Below are 23,766 nucleotides of genomic sequence, written 5' to 3'. Positions count from 1 at the left end.
TTAAACCCTAGTGTGCTCATAGAGGAGCTCTTCTACCTCCACCTACAGGCATCTGCACAGACAGAGGGAACACCCTTAAACAGATGCTTTGGAGTGAGAAAAGAGCAGTCAGTTGTTTTTCCAAAAAAAAGAAATTCTCTAAATACAATATGGAGGAGGGTTGTGGTTTGGTTTCATTTGGCATGGTGTTGTATTGTTTTTTCCATGGGCCCATATCAGAGATAACCCTGAGAAAGAGAGACAGAGAGAGAACGAGATAGAGAGAGATAGAGAGAGAGAGAGAGAGAGAGACTGTGGCCTTGGTCTCGTGCTATTTGGACGACTTGTCAACCATTGCCTCCTTAGGAAATCATCAGGAGGGTAAAAAATCTCCTTGGTCTCAGAAAGGAGGCATCATGATCCAACATTAAAGATGGATCCAGAATATGTATAGAGGGAAACCACCCACTCATCCCATTAAAGACCAACCTGTGACCCAGGGCCCATACAGTACACAGGGCTCCCTCACAGGGTGCACAGGGTCAATGTTCCCTATGCAGTACTTCACCAAGGAGACTGGGTGTGCAGGAGACCCTCAAAGTCTACATATCCCCCAAAACTATCACGCTGTTGTCCTCTCAGTTAATTAAGGCTGGAGGAATTAAATGAACTATAGAGAGTTTCAGAATTGCTGAGATTAAAAAAAACCAGAAACCAAATCAAATGAAACACATGCACGCTATTCATCAGTGGTAACATTTTATTAAGGGAAATAAAACACTACACACAATTCTAAATGATGGCTGAGAATAATCGAAATGTACAGATGAAATATTGCCCATCAATATTACTCAGGTATATAGAAATGACAAATACCCACCATTTGCTTCAACGTGGATGGAACTGGAGGGTATTACTGCTGAGTGAAGTAAGTCAGTCGGAGAAGGACAAACATATATGTTCTCATTCATTTGGGATATAAATAATAGTGAAAGGGAATATAAGGGAAGGGAGAAGAAATGTGTGGGAAATATCAGAAGGGAGACAGAACGTAAAGACTGCTAACTCTGGGAACGAACTAGGGGTGGTAGAAGGGGAGGAGGGCAGGGGGTGGGATGTGAATGGGTGACGGGCACTGGGTGTTATTCTGTATGTTAGTAAATGAACACCAATAAAAAATAAATTAAAAAAAAAAAAGAAATATTGCCCATCAAAGTGCCCACAAAGCTACCACCACAGTCTAGAAACTCATCTCAGGAGAAAACACAATGTCCATTTGCAGAGCCCACAGGGGCTGTTCCAGCTGAAAACCCAAATGCAGACATGTGTATGCCAATGAGAGCTTAAAGTCTGAGTTTCTATTTCCATTGGAGTGACAAGTGCTCATTCGAAATTCCCTCCACTTCTTGGAGAATCTATTTGCTGAAGAGAAAATTGACATTCCAGAGGGAAGAGTAGCCTTTTCCACAGCACACGGATTTCCCTAAAAAAAGTGCATTGTGTGTCTTTGGGGTTCAGTGTCTGTGCACAGCCCCAGAGCATGAGAGGAAGCAGGCTGTGGACCCAGATTCCATGCAAAGCAGCTGAGAAAGTGCTGATTCCCCACATGAGTCCAGAGGGGCCACGTCCTCAGGTCCGCAGTCACCCCTCAGGGTGCAGTGGGGTGGAGGACAATGTCCGAGGCCAGGAGCTGGCTCATTCGCTCTCAGTGTCTTCTGAGGATGAGGACACCTGTAGGTCACTGTGGAGGACACTCCAGGGGCCACAGAACAGGCTCAACCGACATGTGGGGGCAGGAGGGCCCTGAGCAGGGCCTGGCTTCTCGGGAGGAAGGAATGAGGGAGCTGCGAGGAACCGGGAGCTCCAGCACCTTCTGTTCAATCTGGTGAAGACCATTCTCAGGGGCTGAGTGGGGGCCCCCGCAGGGGGCCGTGGGGGCTCGGTGCACGGCTGCAGTTCTCCAGGTGAGGTGTGGCAGGTGTGGGTTGGGGGCCCTTGCTTGGCCGGAAGGCAGGTGTCTTCCTGGGCTGCCGGGGCCCAGCTTTGCATCCACGGGCACGTCTGCTTCCTGAAGGACACAGACTCCCCGAAATCCCCACAGGGATTTCCTTGATGATCCCGGAGGTGTGCTGGCTGGGGCTCCATCACGGTTTCTTTCAGGGGTTCTGGGACCTGTCTAGGGCATCTGGGCACATTTCTTGCCTGGAGTCTGGAGGTGCATTTGGGAATTGTCTGCCAATGCGTTGCTGACAGCGGGACGGGTGTTTTCCTCAGGATACTTGGGTGGTGCCTGGGTGTGTCCCAGCCCATGGCCCTGGGAGCCAGCCTGGGGACCCTCGAGGGAGACTCTGCAGGGCCTCTTGGCTCTCTGCTGCACAACCAGGCTGTCAGCCCTGACAAAGGGTTGGCGAGCCGGCTGAGGGGGTGTCAGTGATCGGCACTTCCTGGGCACTAGGACGTCCACCAGGTGGGCTGAGGCTAACTTGAGGGCTTCTGAGATGAGAGGTGGAATGGGACCGGAGTCTTATGTCAGGGGGCTGAGTACGTGGTTCCATCGGCAGGGCAGGGTCAGGGATAGAAGGCCTCCTGGTGGTGTAGACGAACATCTGCATGTGTGGACGCTGTGGGAAAAGAGAACACACGGGACTCCATGAGTTTGGCCCCGGCACCAAGGCAAAATGAACATTCAGGAAAGAAACCAACAAACGCCCACGACCTTAGTAACCACCCCCTCCCCCCGGAACAGGGAAAGAAAGAGTTGGGATCTGTTGACCTAGGAGTAGGGAATCTGGCTCCAGGACTCGTCCAAACAAGGCCTGACAGGATGCTGTTGATGCCCTTGAGACATGGGGGGACACGCAAAGTCCTGCCTCACAGCGATGCTTCCTCCATTGGACCAGCGCTTCCATCCTCTCTGCTCATGAGGAGATAGGAGTCCTGCTGCTGGAGAGTCATGGTGGGAGCTCCTGAGTGGGGATGGGCAGTGTGGGATGATGTGTCACAAAGGACAGCGGCCTGTTCTTCTCTGAGGTTGGTATGTGCTCCAGGAGTGCCCGCCAATGACCTTCACACGTCAAACAGCCAGTGTTCGCACAAATACCAGGCATAAGGCAACATCATGGGCACCAAGGGAAAAAAGTGTGCAAATCCATGCTGCTCAACTGCCACTGGTCAGAGAGGAAGTGGAGCCCCGCCACCCCCAGGAGGCCCATGGAGCCCAGCGAGTCCAGAAGGGCACAGCCCGGGACGCAGCGCACACTCACCCTCACATAGTCACAAGATTCCGTGTCTTCCTTCCAGGTGCGCTTCTGCCCCTCCTGGGGTCACCTGGGGAACCTGTGGAGCAGGGCCTTCCTCTGCTCGGCTTCTTGCCTGCACCAGAAATCAAGGCATGGAAAGGAGAAGGAACTCCCTTCCCTGGCTTCCAGCCGGACACCTGCTCGGGGCTTGGGCCAACCTGGTCCTTTCCCTCCGCAGCCACTCTACGCCCACCTCTGCCCCTCATCCTAACTATCGGGAGCTGAACAGGTCGTCCAGGCAGTTTCTTACATTCAGAATCTGAAAGGGTCTGCCTTGGCATGTGCCAAGCTCCATACATTCACTGGTGCAGGGACACTGCTCCAGCCGCAAACCCCACACCAAATCAGCAGGGACAGCTCCATCACCCAAATGTGGACCCTGTTAGTCTGGGAGCTCCTCTGCCTGCCTCGCCCAGCCTGGCTCTGCCCGCAGCCACCCTGCACACTGTGCATGCACACGTACTCGGGGTCTGTCATATAGCCTTGGTGTTCGGGTCACCAGCCCCATTCCTCACCTTCGTCTCCCTGCCTTCTCCCTCTCAGCCTGGTTCAACAGCCCAGCCTGGTGCCGCTGGTCCTACTGACTCCCCGGCTCCACATTCTCCTTCAGCCTCCTGGAGCCCAAGGCCAGGGGAAGGAGGGTTGCGTCCCAGTGTGTTACGGGGCATCTGGTGCTTGATGCCTTGTGTCCAAGGTCCCGCGGTCTTGGACAGGTAAAATGAGGCATATAAACACTGGATTTAAGATATACACTCTTGTAGGAAAGGGAGTTTCAAAGGAATGTTTCCCAAAAGAATGTTTCCCAGTGAGAGAATTCCTGTTGTGGTGGACCTGGGTCACACCAAGGCAGAAACTGGTATTCATCAAAACATTCACAATCTTTGTAGATTGGAATCATAGTCCAGAGAGATGGAAGTGTAGAAGCCAAGCAATGGATGCCATATTCCCAAATGATTGGTTACAGCTACAAACATTCTGCTGGTGAGGAGAACGAGTTCCTATGTGATACCTGAGCTCCTTTGGGAAAGTGATCTTCCCTGTCCTAGAGCACTAACGTCTAACACTCCTTGGCTTGCTTGGGGTTACTCAAAGGAAAGGACATTCAAAAAGGTTTCCTCTGAACATAGAAACTCTGAACAAATTCTGTTGAGAAAGGTGCAGGGACAGTTAAGGAGGTTGAGAATAATCTGAAAGTTGCCTGTTGTGGGAGGCAAGAATAGGAGCTGGGCTGACCTGAATGGTCTCCGTCAGGGAGGGACCACACCCAAATCCTGTAATCCAATCTAGCAATTAGAGTGGATGAGAGGATTTTGTGCCTTATCCCAGGGCCCAAAAGCCATAAAAGGTGGAGGTGAGGTTCACTATCTGACATTTGGAAACTGGCACAGTGAGAGGAGCATCTCTTTGCGAACCGAAGTTCCTGGTTGAATGTATCTTGTGGACACTGTTTCTGCAGACATGGAGGCTGCCCACCTCCACCCCTCAGAGGAGCCTCAGTTCAGCGCCTCTCCCAAACCCCAGTCATGCTGGTCAAGGAGAGGCGGTGCTGAAGTCCACGGAGGACCCTCTGTGCCCGAGACGACATCCCCTGCATCAAAGACTCTCTCCTCCCCGACTGACCTGTTGGCTCCCGCATCAGCAGGGCTGCCTCCCACCAAGACGCCTCTGAGTTGGAAGAGCCTTTCCCAGGTGGGAGCCGGGCTTCAGAACATGGGCAACACTTGCTATGTGAATGCGACCCTACAGTGTCTGACCTACACAGAGCCCCTCGCCAGCTACATGCTGTCCCAGCAGCACGGGACCACCTGTAGGAGGCAGACATCCTGCATGCTGTGTACCCTGCAGGCTCACCTGACGCGGGTTCTCAGCCATCCTGGACGTGTGCTCCGGCCCCTGCCACTCCTGCTCGCCGCCTTCCACAGACACAAGCAGGAAGATGCCCATGAGTATCTCATGTTCATTCTGGATGCAATGCAGCAAGCGTGCTTGCCTGAGGACAAGCTCTCAGACCCTGAGCGTCCTCAGGACAGCACCCTCATCCAGCAACTATTTGGGGGGTACTGGAGGTCTCAAATCCAGTGTCTCCACTGCCAAGGCATTTCGAGCACTCTGGAACCTTACCTGGACATCAGCCTGGACATCGGGGATGCTCACAGCGTCAGCCAAGCTTTGGAGCAGTTGGTGAAGCCCGAACTGCTGGAAGGTGAAAATGCCTACCATTGTAGTAAGTGTCTGGAGAAGGTGCCTGCATCCAAGGTGTTGACTTTGCACACTTCCCCGAAGGTCCTCATCCTGGTCTTGAGACGATTCTCAGACTTGACAGGCAACAATATGACTAAGGAGGTGCAATATCCTGAGCGCCTTGACATGCAACACTACCTGTCTGAGCAGAGGGCAGGACCCTTGGTTTATGTGCTCTATGCCGTGCTGGTGCACGCTGGGAGGAGTTGCCACAGCGGACATTACTTCTGTTTCATAAAGGCAGGAAATGGCCAGTGGTATAAAATGGATGATGCTAAGGTCAGCGCCTGTGATGTGATTTGTGCGCTGCACCAACCTGCCTATGTCCTCTTTTATATGCAGAAGACTGATCTGGAGAGAGACCTTGGGAGGGAGTCAGTCGAGGAGGGAGGACTCGCATCTCCCGAGGCAGACCCCACGGTGGTGGGTGAGGCCTCAGGAGAGCCGGCAACGGATCCCTCCGTGAACCATCCTGAGTTGGAGGAGCGTGGGGAAGAGACCTCCAGACAACAAATGACATTAGACCAGTGGAGATGCCTCCAAGAATGCAACCGCCCTAAGCCTGAACTCAATGTCAGGAGAAGAGAAATAGCTCTTCCTGTGAACGCAGTCATCCTTCACCACTCCAAATACAGACCTGAGATGCCGAAGAATCATCCTCAGCAGACCGTCGACCTGCTCACCTCTGCAGCTGGGATACTCCCACCTCAGGTGGCCGGGGACGTGGCCAAAGTCCCGCGTGTGCCAGGGAGAGCCCGAACTACCAAGAGGATGAGCAAGAAGGGACAGAGGTCTGGGGAAGCAGTCCAGGGATGTGTCTCCTAACTTTGGTGCACATGGGCGCACACACCCACACACACAGCGTCACTCACTCACTCCAAACCCGAACACAGTCCCATACTGGAAATATTTTGTGTTGTGCGAAGTGTGTGTTCTGTATGTATGGAAGAACCATCTATCTGGTGTGTTCATGGGATATGGCCTTCAACTGAAATTAGGGGACACTGATATTTAAACCTGGGTCTTTGTCATGATCTTATATTGGGATAGTGTGGATTTCATATGGGGTGTATCGAGGAACCTACCTCTCCTTCAGCCTTGGGGAGAGTGGGGGCCACATGCAGGTGAGAGGCAGTGAGCAGTCAGGGTTGACAGTGGATATGATGCTGAGGACCTGGGGTTGAAGTCAGTATGTTTGACCCTCTCGTCATGCTCCCCGCTCCCTATGCTTTCCTTCTATTTATATTGAAAGAATATTTGTCTGAACACATAAGTATGTATTGGGTCTTGTTAGCGATGTGTCTTTGTCAATGCTTGGAAATTATAAGAAGGAAATTAAGTGCTTACTTTTGGGGCAATAACTGCATCCAGACCTGATTGAACCACAGTGATTTTATTATGTTCCCATAACTCTCTTCCACATTAAGACTGAAGAGAAGCAAACTAACAAGGACTCTTATTCCAAAGGGAAATGCCCAGCCTCCCACTGAACATAACTTTTTACGACTATTTTGCTACCATCTGCTCTGTGGCACCTCCTGACCAAGAAGCAGTGGACTCTGGATTTCAGACCAGTTCAAATTCAAATTTGGACCTGGGTTGATACCTCTGGAAAACAGTGCCAAGTTCATGAATCTAGCAAAAGCTTTTTGAGGTCAGGTTATAGGTGTTCTGTGTTATAATTTCATTTCTTACAGAGGAGTTTGACAAGTTCTTTGTAGAATGGAAATTATTGCATGACCAGCAAACGCCTCTGAGTGTGACCGTAGATGTGCAGTTGTAACATCACATCATAATGTTATTTTCACTCTGTATTCAAACTTGGACATGCCACCCTTACTGGAGAGTAAGGGACAATAGGATCTGTGCAGAAGAAATCAGGTTTTTTTGGAGATTTTCATGTACCTAAGACAGATTAGAGATCTAAGGTGTCAGGGTTTCTTTCATGTCTGGGAATTGTGTTTCTTATGGCCAATACAGTTTATTGTGTCGTAAAGAGTGAGGGAACCTGTGTGCATGTCTTGCCAAGAGTTCCGTAAGAGGATCTGCAGGTATCCCCGTCCTCTGAAGACTGTCATAGGGAATGAGACAGCTTATGGACTTGGGGACTTGTCCTCCACAGCAGAGGACCCTGAGGAGGTGTCTCTGGAATGAGGATATGTCCCCACCTGGACTGATGTGGTGAACCAGCAATTCCTCCGCTGAACTGGATGGAAACGGTCAAGTCCACAACGTACTGAGTGTCCTGCTTTTGTGCGCCTACACATACATTCCCCCCACTACTCAGATGCTGCAGTTTTTCTTTAGGTAAATCTATAGGAATGTCAAAGTGTGCTTCCCAATCCGGAATGTCAAGTTTGTCTTAGTGAAATCTATTTTATAACAAATGTAGGGAAATCATCCTGGCAATTTGTAACTTGGTTGTAAACAGAAATTAACAAGTTAATCTGAAATTGTTTTATAAATGTCTGAATTTCTGATTTAGAAAAAGATCCCATCCAGAGTTCTGCAAATTACACCATGTTTTCTCCTAGAAGACATTTTCTGTACTTGATATTATTTCTCTGAAATTTTTATGCAGAATATTGCATCTGCTTTGTTTGTTTTTGCTCTAAAATGTTATTAGGAAGTGGTGTGGTTTTTTATTCTTAATAAAAAATTCCCACATATGATTTGGTGTGCAGGCTTTTGCTCCCCAGTAGTTCAGAACCTTGAAATAGTTATTTTATTTCCAGGCTGGCTCCTCACAGAGGCTTCTTTGCCTGCTTCCCCTGAGTGGATTTCCACAGCCACCTCTAGGTCACCTGCAGCTCAAATTCATATCCTCCCCCCAGGGGAATTTCTCACTCCTACTCACTGGCTCAATATAGGGGAAGCACCAGTAGCCATTTAAGAGGAAATGCAATGGGACATAGGGACATTATTCTTCAGGGTCTCTTCAGTTATGAGAGCTCTGACCAGGAAGATACTTGTATGAGAAATTAGGGGGGAGGGAGTAGATTGATCAAGAATCACACCATCTAAGTCAAAGGCTAGAGGAGACCCCTAGGAGGGATGACGGGAGATGGTTGGATAACACACTGTGAGGTCGGACTGTGGAGGCTGGACAGTCAGCAGATGAATTCTTTGGTTAGGTGTCTGGACGTCAATGCTCATCCTGTCCAGGTATCCATTCAAGGGGTGTCTCTATTTATCAAGATCTATTAGTCATGAGGACAGACCAAAGAATCTGCAGAGTCTCCCACAGAACAGATTCACGAGTTCTTTTTTTTTTAAGATTTATTTTTTTTATTTATGATAGACAGAGAGAGAGGTGGGCAGAGACACAGGAGGAGGGAGAAGCAGGCTCCATGCCCGGACCCTGAGGTGGAACTCGATCCAGGGTTTCCAGGATCGCACCCTGGGCCAAAGGCAAGCGCCAAACCACTGAGCCATCCAGGCAACCCCAGATTCACAAGTTCTTTCCTGGGTAACAGGAATTGCCAATCCTGGATGGAGTTCTAGGTGGACCTCCTAACTGTTTTCAGGTTACAATGTGTTGAGTCCTGGCTCCATTAACCTGTGGCAGGATGTCAGGCTGGAATTGTTTTCACAGTAGGGATCTGTGCTGAAACTGGGTTTTGGGGACAACCCCAAGGGTAGATTCCATGGCAGTATATGTAGGTTTAATCTGGGAGGCCACATCCAATCAATGATCTGTGAGCTTGACAAGGAGTGTAGGTTCCTGGCCATGGTGGGTGAATGTAAGCAGAAGGATTACCTGACTCCCCTTCCTGAGCTTTTGTGTTTTCCAGCAGGAGAAAACAAAGTCAGGACTTTTCACAGGAGATATCCTAGGGCATGTGTCTCCTGGCAGGTTTGAGCTCAGGCAGGAGACAGGAAACAGCTTCTAGGGAGATTGCCTCCTCCCGTGAGGTGTGCATCATCCCATTACCAGCTGCTCCAATAGAAGACACCACAGATGGACCACATCTTAGCTCTTCCTCTCCACTTCATAGAAATCAAGCACAGTAAAGGCATGGAGATGAGTACAATCCATAACACGGTGATATTATTAAAAGTGCTCATTTTAATGGGAAAAGAGCCCCATCCCTGCGGTGATAAGGGGACATAAAATACATTAGCCTCCTGTTACCAGAGGGCGAGATGAGAAGGTTTCCAAACAGTGTTTTAGTTTTTTAGAAGAAGCCATTACATTCACTCTTCTGGCAGTGGACCGAGCTAATCCTGTCTTCAGAGTGTAGGGATAGAGGAACATTCCTCAGCATCTTAAAAGCCATCTACGGAAACCCCTCAGCAAACATCATTCTCAATGGGAAAACAGTGGGAGCCTTTCCCCTAAGATCAGGAACATGGCAGGGATGGCCACTCTCAACCCTGCTATTCAACATAAGATACCTAGGAATTAACCTACCCAAAGAGGTAAAGGATCTATACCCTAAAATCTACAGAACACTTTTAAGGAAATGGAGAGAGACACAAAGAGATGGAAAAATATTCCAAGCTCAAGGATTGGAAGAAGTAATATTATGAAAATGTCAAGGGTACCCAGGGTGATTCACACATTTAATGCAGTCCCTATCAAAACACTGAGGACTTTCTTTAGTGATTTGGAACAAATAATCTTAAGATTTGTGTGGAAATAGAAAAGACCCTGAATAGCCAGGGGAATATTAAAAAGAAAACCGTAGCTGTCTTTAAAATTTTTAGTGATACTCTGCGTGATACATGATTTGGAATATATATGGAATCAATACATTTTGTTGCATTAGGGATTTTTCCATGTGGAGACATCTCAGTAAATCAGTTCCACATGGTGGCTCTAGTATGTTGGGGCTCACATGCCAGCGATCACACAGAAGCAAAGAATTGAAGGACACATGGAACCTGAAGACTCCATAAGCAAGGAAGGGAACTCGGGGAGAGAATGGAATTTTAAGAAATCCCTCACGGAGGAAGAGCATGGAGTGAAGACACTCTGGGTGCACAGACGGGAGACGGTGGTGGATAAGGAAGAGCCCCGCCGTCAGGAGGGAATCCGATGCTGCCAATTCCTTCCATGTGGCTGCTTTTGCCCTTGGAGTGTCCTAGATAATGTCTGCTTGAGGGCCTTGCTGTCTCATGCTTCTTACCTGGAAATGAAAAATAATGCCAGATATGTGGGTCTCAGGAATGTGGGAGGGAGCCCCGAATCCAGCAGCATGGCCACTGGGGAGTCTCCCTGAGAATCTCTCTCCCTCTCTTTGTCGGCCCCCCTCTCTCCCGCTACTCTGTGGTCTCTCTCTCTGGTCTCTCCCTGTCTCAAACAAATAAACAAATAAATCTTAAACAGAAACAAACAATGAAACGTGTTCATGTCTTGGCATCTATGTCCCCACATCCAAGTCGATTAGATCCAGGGATCCCGGTGTTACTCAGTATTTCAGGGTGTGGGAAGCACTGAGTCCTTTGCACTTTGCTACACTGACCTGCTCTCTCGTGTCCGATCCACCTCCCAACTCATAGACAATTTAAAGAATTTTCCAACAATGTGGTTTGGTTTTGGGGTCTGCCATGCACAGTCTGGATCCCTGCTCAGTGTGAGGCTCCGTCTCACTCTCCAACTGGCACAGATCTATCCGCTTAGCTCTCTATCTCAATCTGTCTGATGAATAAATAAAGATTTTAAAAACCCTGATATTTTCTCTGCAAAATTCAAACTGTCACATTATTTTTCTAATAACTGTGATTCGTGAATGTTATAATTCATTCTGAAAGGAAATAATGGAAACATTAAATGCATGTATATGTGACCAAAGTTTAAAACAACATGAGAACGACCACCCAAATCATAGGAATCAGTATAACCACGCATTAATTACCTTTCAACAATGCATTAGTCCATCTTGCCCCTAAGAAATATAATTGTTACATAGCACCCATTAGTTAACCTCAAAACCCACATTCATTCAGTGGAGAATGTCTTTCTGAGGTGTCACCCAAGGACCAAAATTGGAGTGGAAGTGATCTGAAATCCTGTGCCCACCTCTTTGTCAGGAGATTGTCACACAGACAGATGACAGTAAAGTGTTCTGGACAGGTTAGAGTTGCTGGGATATGGAGCAATTTCCTGCGGGAGATGGGTCCTTGCCAGTCACCTTCTCTTCAGTCACAGGTGGGGGTGGATTGCGAAGGGGCTGTATTCAACCAGCATGATCTAATCAGGCAGGATGCATTTAACTCCTGAAATATAAGCATTTTATTGCCTCTTTGCATTTCCAAATATTATCAAGCATCCGGGTTTATGGGTTGACTTCTCAATATATATTTTGTGCCCATAGTTTCCTGAAAAGAAGTCTGTCACCATACAAGGCTGCAGGTCATCGACTTACACGGTAGTTTGTCATTTCTTTGTGTAGGTGCCCTGGGTTTTCAAATCGGTGCTGGTTGTATATGACCAAACACATTGATCCCAGCCCTCCACCCATGCTGGTTTGGACAAATGGTCTTTCAATATAAAGAGAAGATAAGCAATGGGATGAGGGATGCATGAGGACATGGTCAGACATGCTCACACTGACCCCAGGTCCTCAGCATCATTTCCACACTCAAAGCTACCTCTCACTGCTTCTAATCCTTTCACCTTCAAGTGGCCCCATTTTTCCCCAAGGCTGAAGCAGGGGCTTATTCACCCAATGTTCATCCAACTGTGCTAAATACATCTATTACTAATATCCATAACCTATACCAGTTTGTTCAGATAAATCTGACGTCTTCCATATCTGGATGAGAGTGGATTTTGCTTTGGGAAGATAGGTTTGGCCCTGTTTGGTTGGGTTTGCTTTGGTTTGTTTGGTTTTCTTTGGTTTTTGGATGGCAGGGAAGCAAAAGACATGTCAGGTGACCAGTGGGGAGAGCACAGGACTGCTCAGACCTTCTTCCGCTAGCCTTTCTCCCTGGTCTCCCTGTGCACATGGACGGAATCCTCTCAATTGCACATGAAGTCCCAATTCTGCTAGAGAGCCCAGCATTAAGGCCCTTTGCTCAAGCCTGCCTGCCTCCTCACCCTTGTGCCCTATATTCCTGCAAGTCCAAGAATACTTAGACTACTTTGCTAGTTCCAATCCCAACATCCCCCGTGATGATAGGCCTTCCCACCCTTCGACCTCTGGGATCTTCATAGGCCTCCAGAAAGTAGGGAACATTTCTATTACTGCACACTTCCCATGAGTGCCCAAGAAGCTGCATTTTCCTAAGAAGCCATGAGATAGCAATAGGGCGGCATTCATGGGATGAGACAGGGGCTTGAGGCTCAAGGGGCCAGACTCTGACCTGGGTCACATAATGATTGCATGAATGGGAGTTACTTAGGGCTTGGGGGCAGGAGAAGGATTGCACACTGTGGCTTTTCTACTGCCATCTGACTTTTTAAACCCTAGTGTGCTCATAGAGGAGCTCCTCTACCCTCCACTTACAGGCATCTGCACAGAGAGAGGGAACACCCTTAAACAGATGCTCTGGATTGAGAAAAGAACAGTCAGTTGTTTTTCCAAAAAAAAAGAAAAGAAAAGAAATTCTCTAAATACAAGTATGGAAGTGCTTGGTGTGGTTTGGTTTCATTTGGCATGGTGTTGTATTGTTTTGTTTCCATGGGCCCGTATCAGAGATATCCCTGAGGAAGAGAGACAGAGAGAGAACAATGAGAGAGAGAGAGAGAGAGTGAGAGAGAGAGACACCATGGCCTTGGTCTCGTGCTATTGGACGACTTGTCAACCATTGCCTCCTTAGGAAATCATCAGGAGGGTAAAAAATCTCCTTGCCCAGGTCTCAGAAAGGAGGCATCATGATCCAACATTAAAGATGGATCCAGAATATGTATAGAGGGAAACCACCCACTCATCCCATTAAAGACCAACCTGTGACCCAGGGCCCATACAGTACACAGGGCTCCCTCACAGGGTGCACACGGTCAATGTTCACTGTGCAGTACTTCACCAAGGAGAGTGGGTGTGCAGGAGACCCTCAAAGTCTACATATCCCCCAAAACTATCAAGCTGTTGTCTCCTCTCAGTTAATTAAGGCTGGAGGAATTAAATTAACTATAGAGAGTTTCAGAATTGCTGAGACACAATGGAATATTCCTCAGCCATTAGAAACGACAAATACCCACCATTTGCTTCAACGTGGATGGAACTGGAAGGTATTATGCTGAGTGAAGTAAGTCAATCGGAGAATGACAAACAGTGTATGTTTTCATTCATTTGGGGAATTAAATAACAGTGAAAGGGAATATAAGGGAAGGGTGAAAAAGACTCCTAACTCTGGGAAAGGAACTACGGGTGGTGGAAGGGGAGAAGGGCAGGGGTTAGGGGTGAATGGGTGACAGGCACTGAGGGGGGCACTTGACGGGATGAGCACTGGGTGTTATTCTGTATGTTGGTTAATTGAACACCAATAAAAAATTTTTAAAAAAAGGACGTAAAAAAAAGAATTGCTGAGATTAAAAAAACCCAGAAACCAAATCAAAAGAAACACATAAACACTATTCATCAGTGCTAACATTTTTAAGGGTAATCAAACACTACACACAATTCTAAATTATGGCTGAGAATAATTGAAATGCGCAGATGAACTATTGCCCATGACAGAGTCCACAAAGCTACCACCACAGTCTAGAAAACTCATCTCAGGAGAAAACACAATGTCCATTTGCAGAGCCCACAGGGTCTGTTCGAAGCTGAAAACCCAAATGCAGACATGTGTACGCCAATGACAGCTTAAAGTCTGAGTTTCTATTTCCATTGTAGTGACAAGTGCTCATTCAAAATTCCCTTCATTTCTTGGAGAATCTATTTGCAGAAGAGAAAATTGACATTCCAGAGGGAAGAGTAGCCTTTGCCACAGCACACGGATTTCCCTAAAGAAAAGTGCAAGGTGTGTCTTTGGGGTTCGGTGTCTGTGCACGGCCCCAGGAGCATGAGAGGCATCACGCTGTGGACCCGGGAATTTCCATGCAAAGCAGCTGAGCAAGTGCTGATTCCCCACATGAGTCCAGGAGTGGCCACGTCCTGAGGTCCGCAGTCTCCCCGTGAGGGTGCAGTGGGGTGGAGGACAGTGTCCGAGGCCAGGAGCTGGCTCATTCGCTCTCAGTGTCTTCTGAGGATGAGGACACCTGTAGGTCACCGTGGAGGACACTCCAGGGGCCACAGACACAGGCTCCATCCGACATGTGGGTGGCAGGAGGGCCCTGAGCAGGGCCTGGCTTCTCGGGAGGAAGGAATGAGGGAGCTGTGAGGAACCGGGAGCTCCAGCAGCTTCTGTCCAATCTGGTGAAGACCATTCTCAGGGGCTGAGTGGGGGCCCGTGCATAGGGCAGCCATGTGGGCTCAGTGCACATCTGCAGCGTCTCCAGGTGAGGTGTGGCAGGTGTGGGCTGGGGGCCCTTGCTTGGCCGGAGGGAAGGTGTCTTCCTGGGGTGCAGGGGCCCCGCTGTGCATCCACGGGCATGTCTGCTTCCTGGAGGACACAGACTCCCGGAAATCCCCACAGGGGCTTCCTCAATGATCCTGGAGGTGTGCTGGGAGGGCCTCCATCCCAGTTTTTTTCGGGAGTTCTGGGACCTGTCTAGGGGCATCTGGGCACATTTCTTGCCTGGAGTCTGGAGGGGCTTTTGGCAATTGTCTGCCAATATGTTGCTGACAGTGGGACGGGTGTTTTCCTCAGGATACTTGGGTGGTGCCTGGGTGTGTCCCAGCCCATGGCCCTGGGAGCCAGCCTGGGGACCCTCGAGGGAGTCTCTGCAGGGCCTCTTGGCTCTCTGCTGCACAACCAGGCTATCAGCCCTGACACAGGGTTGGCGACTCGGCTGAGGGTTGTCAGCAATTGGCACTTCCTGGGCACCAGGAAGTCCACCAAGGGGCCTGAGTCTAACTTTAGGGCTAGTCAGAGGAGATGTGGAATGGGACCAGAGTCTTATGTCTGGATTCTCAGTACGTGACTTCTTCAGCAGTGCAGGCTCAGGGATAGAAGGCCTCCTGGTGGTGTAGACAGGCATCGGCATGTGTGGACGCTGTGGGAAAAGAAAAGACACAACACCATGAGTTTGGCCTCAGCACCAAGGCAAAATGAACATTCAGGAAAGAAAGAAACCAATGAATGCCCACGACCTTAGTAACCACCTCCTGCCCCGGAACAGGGAAAGAAAGCGATGGAATCTGTTGACCTAGAAGTAGGGAATGCAGCTGCAGGGCTGCTCTGGAACAAAGGATGTTTGGATCCTCCCGGAGAATGACAGAATGTTGTTGATTCCCTTTAACATGGTGGGGGGACACGGAAAGTCCTGCCTCACAGCGATGCTTCCTCCATTGGACCAGCTCTTCCATCCTCTCTGCTCATGAGGTGATAGGAGTCCTGCTGCTGGAGAGTCATGGTGGGAGCTCCTGAGTGGGGATGGGCAGGGGGGTAACGTGTCATGAAGGACACAGGACTGTTCCTTGAGGATGGTATGTGGTCCAGGAGTGCCCACCAATGACCTTCACACGCCAACCAGCCACGGTTCCCACACATATGAGGCATAAGGCAACATCATGGGCACCAAGGGAAAAAAGGGTGCAAATCCACCCTACTCAACTGCCACTGGTCAGAGAGGAAGTGGAGCCCCGCCTCCCTCAGGAGGCCCATGGAGCCTAGCGAGTCCCCAAGCACAGCCCGGTAAGAAGTTCCCCTAGCACAGCCCGGGAAGCAGCGCACACTCACCCTCACATAGTCACAAGATTCCGTGTCTTCCTTCCAGGTGCGCTTCTGCCCCTCCCGGGGTCTCCTGGGGAACCTGTGGAGCAGGGCCTTCCTCTGCTCGGCTTCTTGCCTGCATGAGAAATCAAAGCATGGAAAGAAGAAGGAACTCCCTTCCCTGGCTTCCAGCCGGACACCTGCTCGGGGCTTGGGCCAACCTGGTCCTTTCCCTCCGCAGCCACTCTACACCCACCTCTGCCCCTCGTCCTAACTACAGGGAGCTGAACAGGTCATCCAGGCAGTTTCTTACATGCAGAGTCAGAAAGGGTCTGCCTTGGCATGTGCCAAGCCCCATACATTCACTGGTGCAGGGACACTGCTCCAGCCACAAACCCCACACCAAATCAGCAGGGACAGCTCCATCACCCAAATGTGGACCCTGTTAGCCTGGGAGCTCCTCTGCCTGCCTCGCCCAGCCTGGCCCTGCCCGCAGCCGCGCTGCACACTGTGCATGCACACGGACTCGGGGCCTGTCGTATCAGCCCTGGCGTTCGGGTCACAAGCCCCATTCCTCACCTTCGTCTCTCTGTCTTCTCCCTCTCAGCCTGGTCCAACAGCCTAGCCTGGTGTCTTGGGTCCCGCTGACTCCCCGGCTCCACATTCTCCTTCAGCCTCCTGGAGCCCAAGGCCACAGGAATGAGGGTCGTGCCCCAGTGTTTTATGGGGCATCTGGTGCTTGATGCCTTGTGTCCAAAGGCCCCACAGTCCCTGCACTTTACCTGGGGAAGGAAGGAGCAGGGGTCAGTGCATCCACTCAAATGCCAGTGAACCTGCCAAGCACACGAATGGGAGGCCGTCCTCATGAAGTGGCACATGGGATGAGGACAGGGGACATCCTATCTGGCTAGTGAGATGTCAGTATAATGAAGACCTCCGGATGCTTACTCCCCTTCCTGTGGAAGGGAAGGAAGGTGAAGAGGGAGTGGAGGTGTCAGGTTGAAGACAGGTGGAAACATCATTAAGATTCGGGACAAACACAAGCCTGGATCTGATCTTATGGTGCCCTGAGGCTGATGCTCAGAGCCTCTGAGTGTCCCAATGTGTAGACTGCTGGGATTCCAGCCCATGTCAGGATGACAACAGGGTCTGGTCAATGATCTTCTGTGAGCCTAGCCTGTATCAAGACTCCTGGCAGAGCTCCTGCTTCAAAACCCATGCCAGCCTCCCCACTCACCCTGGGATCCTCCTCCTCTGGACTGGGAACTCCGAGGGCCAGTCCTGCTGTCTGTGGCCTCTTGCCTTTCTGGGGTCTCAAGGGAATGTCGGGCCCAAGCTGGGAGTGACGGGCCACCATGTGTCCCATGTCCTGGAGGGACAAGTCAGTCTGATTTGGGGATGGGTTTCCGGTAGCCTGTGGGAAAAGAAACAAGAGAGTCCTATTCACCTGACCTAGGCGTCCTCCCTGTACCGTCTTCCCAAGGAGGTCTTAGCGAGCTTCAGGACAGTCTTGCCAAACACACATTTCCCCCTGTCACTTCTCTTTCCTCCTTCCGGTCTATGCCCTCCTGGCCAAGCCACATCCCTGCTCTGATGGATGCCACCAAGAAGGAATGTTGTTCAGTCTGCTTTGAAGGACCCTTGACGACACTATCATTAAGTTTCTCCAAAATCCCTTTGGAAGCAAAATCAGGGACAGAACCTCTCCCAGTTGAGGTCCAGAGGGATCCACCATGGAGGACTCAAAGTGAACAGGCTTCAGGAAAGTGGACTTCCCTCTCTAATATCTGAATGCCCCACCGGGAAAGCCATGATTAAGTCCAAAGTCACTTTGGAAACACATTATCCTCTACTCCATGGGGAGCTGCCCACCTGAGACTATGAACACTTCCATTTCATGTGTTCTTGGCAATGTCCCCAATACAGCCCCACCAAATTGACAAATATATATATGTATTTTCAGCTTGTGGGAACCAGTAAATTCTTTTGTCAAAAAAAATGTAAGTTATTTACGAGAGAGAGTGTGTGCGTGTGTAATGGAGAGTGATCACCTGAGCTGTAGGAAGGACAGAGGGAGAAGCAGACACTCAGTTATCAGAAACCCAGTGAGGGCCTGGATCCATCTCCAGACCCTGAGATCATGTCCCGACCCAAGTCAGTCCCTGAAACAATGGAGCTGCCCAGGCGCCCTGATCCTGTGTCTTCTCTAGGCCTGCAGGGCCCACTGAGACATTTACGGGCCTTATGTCCCTGCTCGTCCACCACCCCACACCAATGTGCCACCTGAGACCCCATTCCACTGGCATTGGAACGTCCCGGTGCCCAGGGCATTCACAGCCATGCTTTGGCTCAGTCTCTGTCCTCAGAACATGTTAGACCAGAAAGAGTCCTTAACCCTTGGAGGAAGGGCCAATCCCTCCATCATTTTCTCACTGTCCCATTGCTCTGTCAGGGAACGTCGGACCAGTGGCCTGAAAACTCACCTGAAGTGCACTTGTGGTCCTCACGCCCATCAGGAGAGGCTGAGAAAGGTCCTGGACAGACTCCACTGCAGGAGACTGGGTGTCCCGTGGGAGAGAGGGATGGTCAGGAATGGCCACTTCCGTTGCTTCTGGACTTTTATACTGCCCCAAGGTCACGTGATGTTTCAGCCACTTGAAAGATATCCACCCAATCTTCTTAGCTGCTGCAGGGATTGAGCCACTCAGCAGCTTCAACAGGCTAATGATGCCCTCATGAGAGCGATTCCTATGACTCCGTGTGTGTGCCTGTGTGTGTGTGTCTATGTGAATGGAGGTGTGAGTCCATGTGGATTTGGTGGAGATTGGAATTTCTGCAAGTGAAATTATATTGGTACATTTTAGCGTGGGAATTAACCTCAGGACTCATGTTTTCTGAACCACTTGGTATTTTACCAACACTTCTGCTGAATTTAGACCTAATGGTATTAAAAATTGGGTCAGGGTTTGAGGTTATTCAAGATGTTATATCCATTTTGTCAACTAACTTTCAGTTAAAAACTGAAATGTAAAGAGCAAGATCTTCCAATTGGCTATAATCGCTTGATTGGATTAAGGGATTTGGGTGTGGTCCCTTTCTCATAGAGACCTTTCAGGCCAGCCCAGGTCCTAATCTTGACTCTCTCATCAGACAGCACCTTCAGGTCTTTCTCAACCTCCCTAACTGCCCCTGCTCCTTTCTGAACAGAATTTGATCAGTTTCTATGTTCACTGGATATCTCTATGAATGTCCTTTTTCTTCCTCAGTAACCTCAAGTGAGCCAAGGAGTGTTAGACGTCAGTGCTCTAGGACAGGGAAGATCACTCTCCCAAAGGAGCGCAGGTATCACATAGGAACTCGTTCTCCTCACCAGCCAGAATGTTTGTAGCTGTAACCAATCATTTGGGAATATGGCATCCATTGCTTGGCTTCTACACTTCTATCTCTCTGGACTATGATCCCAATCTACAAAGATTGTGAAGGTTTTGATGAATACCAGTTTCTGCCTAGGTGTGGCCCGGGTCCACCACAAGAGAAATTCTCTGGCTGGTTTAATGATTTTGGGAAACATTCCTTTGAAACTCCCTTTCCTACAAGAGTCTCTATCCTCAATCCAGTGTTTATCTGCCTCATTTTAACTGTTCCTCAGGGAATTCCACCCCAATATCCTTTATATTCTCTTGATTCAGTTGGAATATGTTGTAGGCTTGTGCCTTTTTCCACATTGTGGGCTTGGCAGGTGTAGATGCAGGTAGGAGGGCACCTTGTTAGCTTGTGGTTTGAAAGTGTCATTATGGCTTCTTCCGCCCACAGAATTGGTAGTCTCTGCTGAAACATTTTTGAGTCGACACGACAATTCATTCCTACTTGTGACCATGATCCTTTGCATTGGAAAAGGAGGCATCTTTGTGCAGGATAGAATAGTGAAGAATAATGAAGTTTAGGAAATCGTATAAGTCTTAGGAAAGGTGGAAACCTAAGTCTATTTGTCTTCTTTACTGACCAGAGGCCAAGAGAAACAGGAACATTTTGCCAGGCCTTGGTCAGTGACTGGGCTTCACAAGCCCTGGGGCCCTGCTGAATTCCTGATGTTCACTTGTCATCCCTGGACACTAAGAGAATAAAAGTGTCATCTCTGAAGCAACCATGTTTTAGGATATTGATTCTGTACCCATGGAGTTCAATAAAAAACTTGTGTAGGATGCTCTATATGATATCTCCATTTTTACCTGAAAGTTTTAATCCCTGATCCTAACCTGCCAATGAAGGCACGTACTGAGACCCCTGTTGAGACTGTCCAGTCCCATTCCACATCTCCTCTGAGTATCCCTAAAGTTAGCCTCAGCCCACCTGGTGGACCTCCTGGTGCCCAGGAAGTGCCTATCGCTGACACCCCACAGCCGGCTTGCCAACACTGTGTCAGGGCTGACAGCCTGGTTGTGCAGCAGAGAGCCAAGAGGCCCTGCAGAGTCTCCCTCAAGGGTCCCCAGGCTGGCTCCCAGGGCCATGGGTTAGGACACACCCAGGCACCACCCAAGTAACCTGAGGAGAACACCCTTCCCGCTGTCAGGAACGAATTGGCAGACAATTCCCAAATGCCCCTCCATACTCCAGGCAAGAAATGTGCCCAGATACCCCTAGACAGGACCCAGAACCCCCGAAAGAAAGCGCGGTGGAGCCCCAGCCAGCACACCCGCAGGAGCATCCAGGGAGCCCCTGTGGGGAATTCAGGGAATCTGTGTCCTCCAGGAAGCAGACGTGCCCGTGGATGCACAGCCAGGCCCCTGCAGCCCAGGAAGACACCTGCCCTCCATCCGAGCAAGGGCCCCCAGCCCACACCTGCCACACCTCACCTGGAGATGCTTCAGCCATGCACCGAGCCCCCACAGCTGCCCTCTGCGCGGGCCCCCACTCAGCCCCTGAGAATGGTCTTCACCAGATTGGACAGAAGCTGCTGGAGCTCCCTGTTCCTCGCAGCTCCCTCATTCCTTCCTCCCGAGAAGCCAGGACCTGCTCAGGGCCCTCCTGCCTCCCACCTGTTGGACGGAGCCTGTGTCTGTGGCCCCTGGAGTGTCCTCCACAGTACCTACAGGTGTCCTCATCCTCAGAAGACACTGAGAGTGAATGAGCCAGCTCCTGGCCTCGGACATTGTCCTCCACCCCACTGCCACCTGACGGGGTGACTGAAGACCTCAGGACGTGGTCCCTCCTGGACTCATGTGGGGAATCAGCCCTTGCTCAGCTGCATTGTGTGGAAATTCCCGGGTCTACAGCATGCTGCCTCTCATGCTCCTGGGGCCATGCACCCACCCCCAAAACACACCTTGTACTTTCCTTAGGGAAATCCATGCACTATGACAAAGGCTACTCTTCCATGTAGAATGTCAATTTTATCTTCTGCAAATAGATTCTCAGGCCTCACGGCGGCTCCCTGCAGGATGCATGTCCCCTCTTCCCACCTCAGGGTGCAGGGGCCTTGGCCGGGAATGGGCATCTGATCGCCCTGATGAAGTCCAGCCGGACGGAGTTGCTGGAGCACAAAGTCCGACAACTGCTGCTCACCTTGCATCGCAGGGACGTCATCTCCATTTGCAGGTTCTTAGACGACTATCGTGGATTCGCCACCACGGACGAGGTGCTGGACCTGCTGTTCACCGAGTGAGCACCTGCCCCTCCGCAGCCCAGGGCTGGGCCACCTGCTGCTGGGGAGGCTGGGGATGGTGTGAGCTTCCCGGCCTCGGGCTGCTCCCCCACCTGGAGCAGGGTAACCCAGGGCCTAGCGGGGTCCTGGAGGGCAGCCCCAGGGCCTGGCCTGTGGCGGGTCAGCCAGAGGGGCTGTGCCTGTGCTCAGCAGCCATCCTCCTCCCCTGTGAGGAGACTTGTACCTCCTCCACCCATCACCAGGGTCCTGAGCTGGCCTGTTTCCCCATTGAAAGGAGGTTTGAGAGTCCATCGGGGTTCTGTGTCCTGGGGCAACCAGACCGGGGGACCCCGGGGTGCCTCAGGCCCACTAGGATTTGGCCATGGGTCTGCTGGAGCCCTTTCATGCTCAAGCCTTCAGGAGGCCCCAGAAGGTGCAGGTAATTCTCTGGGAGCTGCCCGTGGCCCCATGAACAGAGTTGACGGCCCCCGGGGCTCTGGCCTAGTCGGGGTCAGAGGGTGACAGCCCCCATAATGAGAAGTCGCGTCCCCAGCACAATTCATGGGATGCCCCCGCCCTCCTCTAGGTATGGGTGCATCGTAGATGCGTGGGGTAACAATGACGATGGTCCTGCAACGCTGGAAACTGTGAGTGACTCCGGCTCCTGCAGGAGGGCCTTCCCTCTCCAGGAGGGCAGCGAGGGGGCTGTGGGGCAGGGGGGCTGCACCCTCACCCCACACATCTGCAATTCCCGTGACAGGGTAAAGGTCTAAGGGCCCTTCTGAAAAAGAGCGAAGGAGAGCGGTGGATGGGGTGCGGGCTTGGTGGGAGGCATTGGGACCTCTCAGGGAGCCCTTCTCCATGCCCCCCAACCCTCTCTCTGCCCCACACCTAGGGCCCAGAGCAGAGGGGGTGGGGAGCATCGCACTCCCCAATCTGGTGGCACCTGGACCCGGGGGCACAGCAGGTGCTCAGGAGGGCTGTAGGGCTCCCGGACCAGGTGGCCCCCACCCCATGGGAGAAGGGAGATTAGAGTCAGTGGAAGGACACCCCAGGGTCCCCTCGGGAGGGAGGCAGGCCAGAGCCACAGGAGGGAAGGTGGCGGTCCCGGGCGGGTCCTGGCAAGCCCTGGCAGGACACAGAGCCCGAGCCCTCCTGGCTTGGACCTACCCAGAAGACAGTGTGTGCAGTGAGGGCAATGACAGGCCAGATGCCCCCTGTCCCCGTACGCCTGCCGGTGGACTCAAGGGGCAGTTGGGCAGGGACCAGGCTGAGGAGGGAGCCCCGCTTCCCCAGGAGAGATGGTGATGGTCACCCCGCTGGCCGTGGACTCCCCAGCACTGAGGCTACGTGCCAGCCCCTCCTCGGGGAGCAGGCCTGTGGCAGGCAGGACCACCAGGTGGCAAGGGGATGAGGAGCAGGACTTGCCTCCAACATCCTGCAAGGGATGCCAGGTCCCCGGGTCCTGCCGGGCTTTCCCAGGACACCTGTGAGTGAGGGTGCCCTGTCTTCTGACTCCTATGCCCTCCTGTCCCTCCCCAGGGCCATCTCCTGCATGCTGGAAATATGGCTGGATTATTTTCAGGACGAATATTGTCAGCTCCCAGAATTTCCCTCCCTGAGGATGATTCTGGAATTCATGAGGCAGAGCATGCCAGGCTCGGCCGTGGAACTCCGTGCCCGGCGTTACCTCCAGCAATTCAGACGCCTCCAGCAGCGGAGCCAGAGGCTGGGGGTGAGGAGGCCTGGGGGTGGCCGAGCTGGGGACAGGGGGTGCCCGGCGGATCCAGCCTCTATGCAGCTGGGCCGGGAGCAGGGGTTGGGCTCACACCCCAACCCACGGGCTGTAGGCTGGGGACCCCTCCCAGGGCTCTTGCCCCCACACATGTGGAGCAGTGG

General features: G+C 51.2%; 2 protein-coding genes across 2 annotated transcripts; one reads left to right on the top strand and one right to left on the bottom strand.

Annotated features, from left to right (window-relative positions):
* The first annotated feature begins 4,736 nt into the window (after positions 1–4,736).
* LOC119877072 (ubiquitin carboxyl-terminal hydrolase 17-like protein 6) lies at positions 4,737–6,344 on the top strand. The gene has a single exon (XM_038559204.1). The coding sequence runs from the start codon at positions 4,737–4,739 to the stop codon at positions 6,342–6,344; it is 1,608 nt and encodes a 535-aa protein (XP_038415132.1).
* A 9,461-nt stretch (positions 6,345–15,805) lies between these two features.
* LOC119868943 (putative protein FAM90A24P) lies at positions 15,806–17,593 on the bottom strand. Its single transcript, XM_038559241.1, has 4 exons — positions 17,464–17,593; positions 16,806–17,008; positions 16,254–16,362; positions 15,806–15,937 (listed from the first exon to the last, which is right to left on the bottom strand). The coding sequence occupies exons 1-4, from the start codon at positions 17,590–17,592 to the stop codon at positions 15,923–15,925; spliced, it is 456 nt and encodes a 151-aa protein (XP_038415169.1). The 5' UTR covers position 17,593; the 3' UTR covers positions 15,806–15,922.
* Positions 17,594–23,766: the final 6,173 nt, after the last annotated feature.

The sequence above is a fragment of the Canis lupus genome, chromosome 16 (genome assembly GCF_011100685.1).
Source record: "Canis lupus familiaris isolate Mischka breed German Shepherd chromosome 16, alternate assembly UU_Cfam_GSD_1.0, whole genome shotgun sequence".
Lineage (NCBI taxonomy): Eukaryota > Metazoa > Chordata > Mammalia > Carnivora > Canidae > Canis > Canis lupus.
The sequence above is the reverse complement of the archived record's forward strand: the minus strand, read 5'-3'. Positions and strand labels throughout refer to the sequence as shown.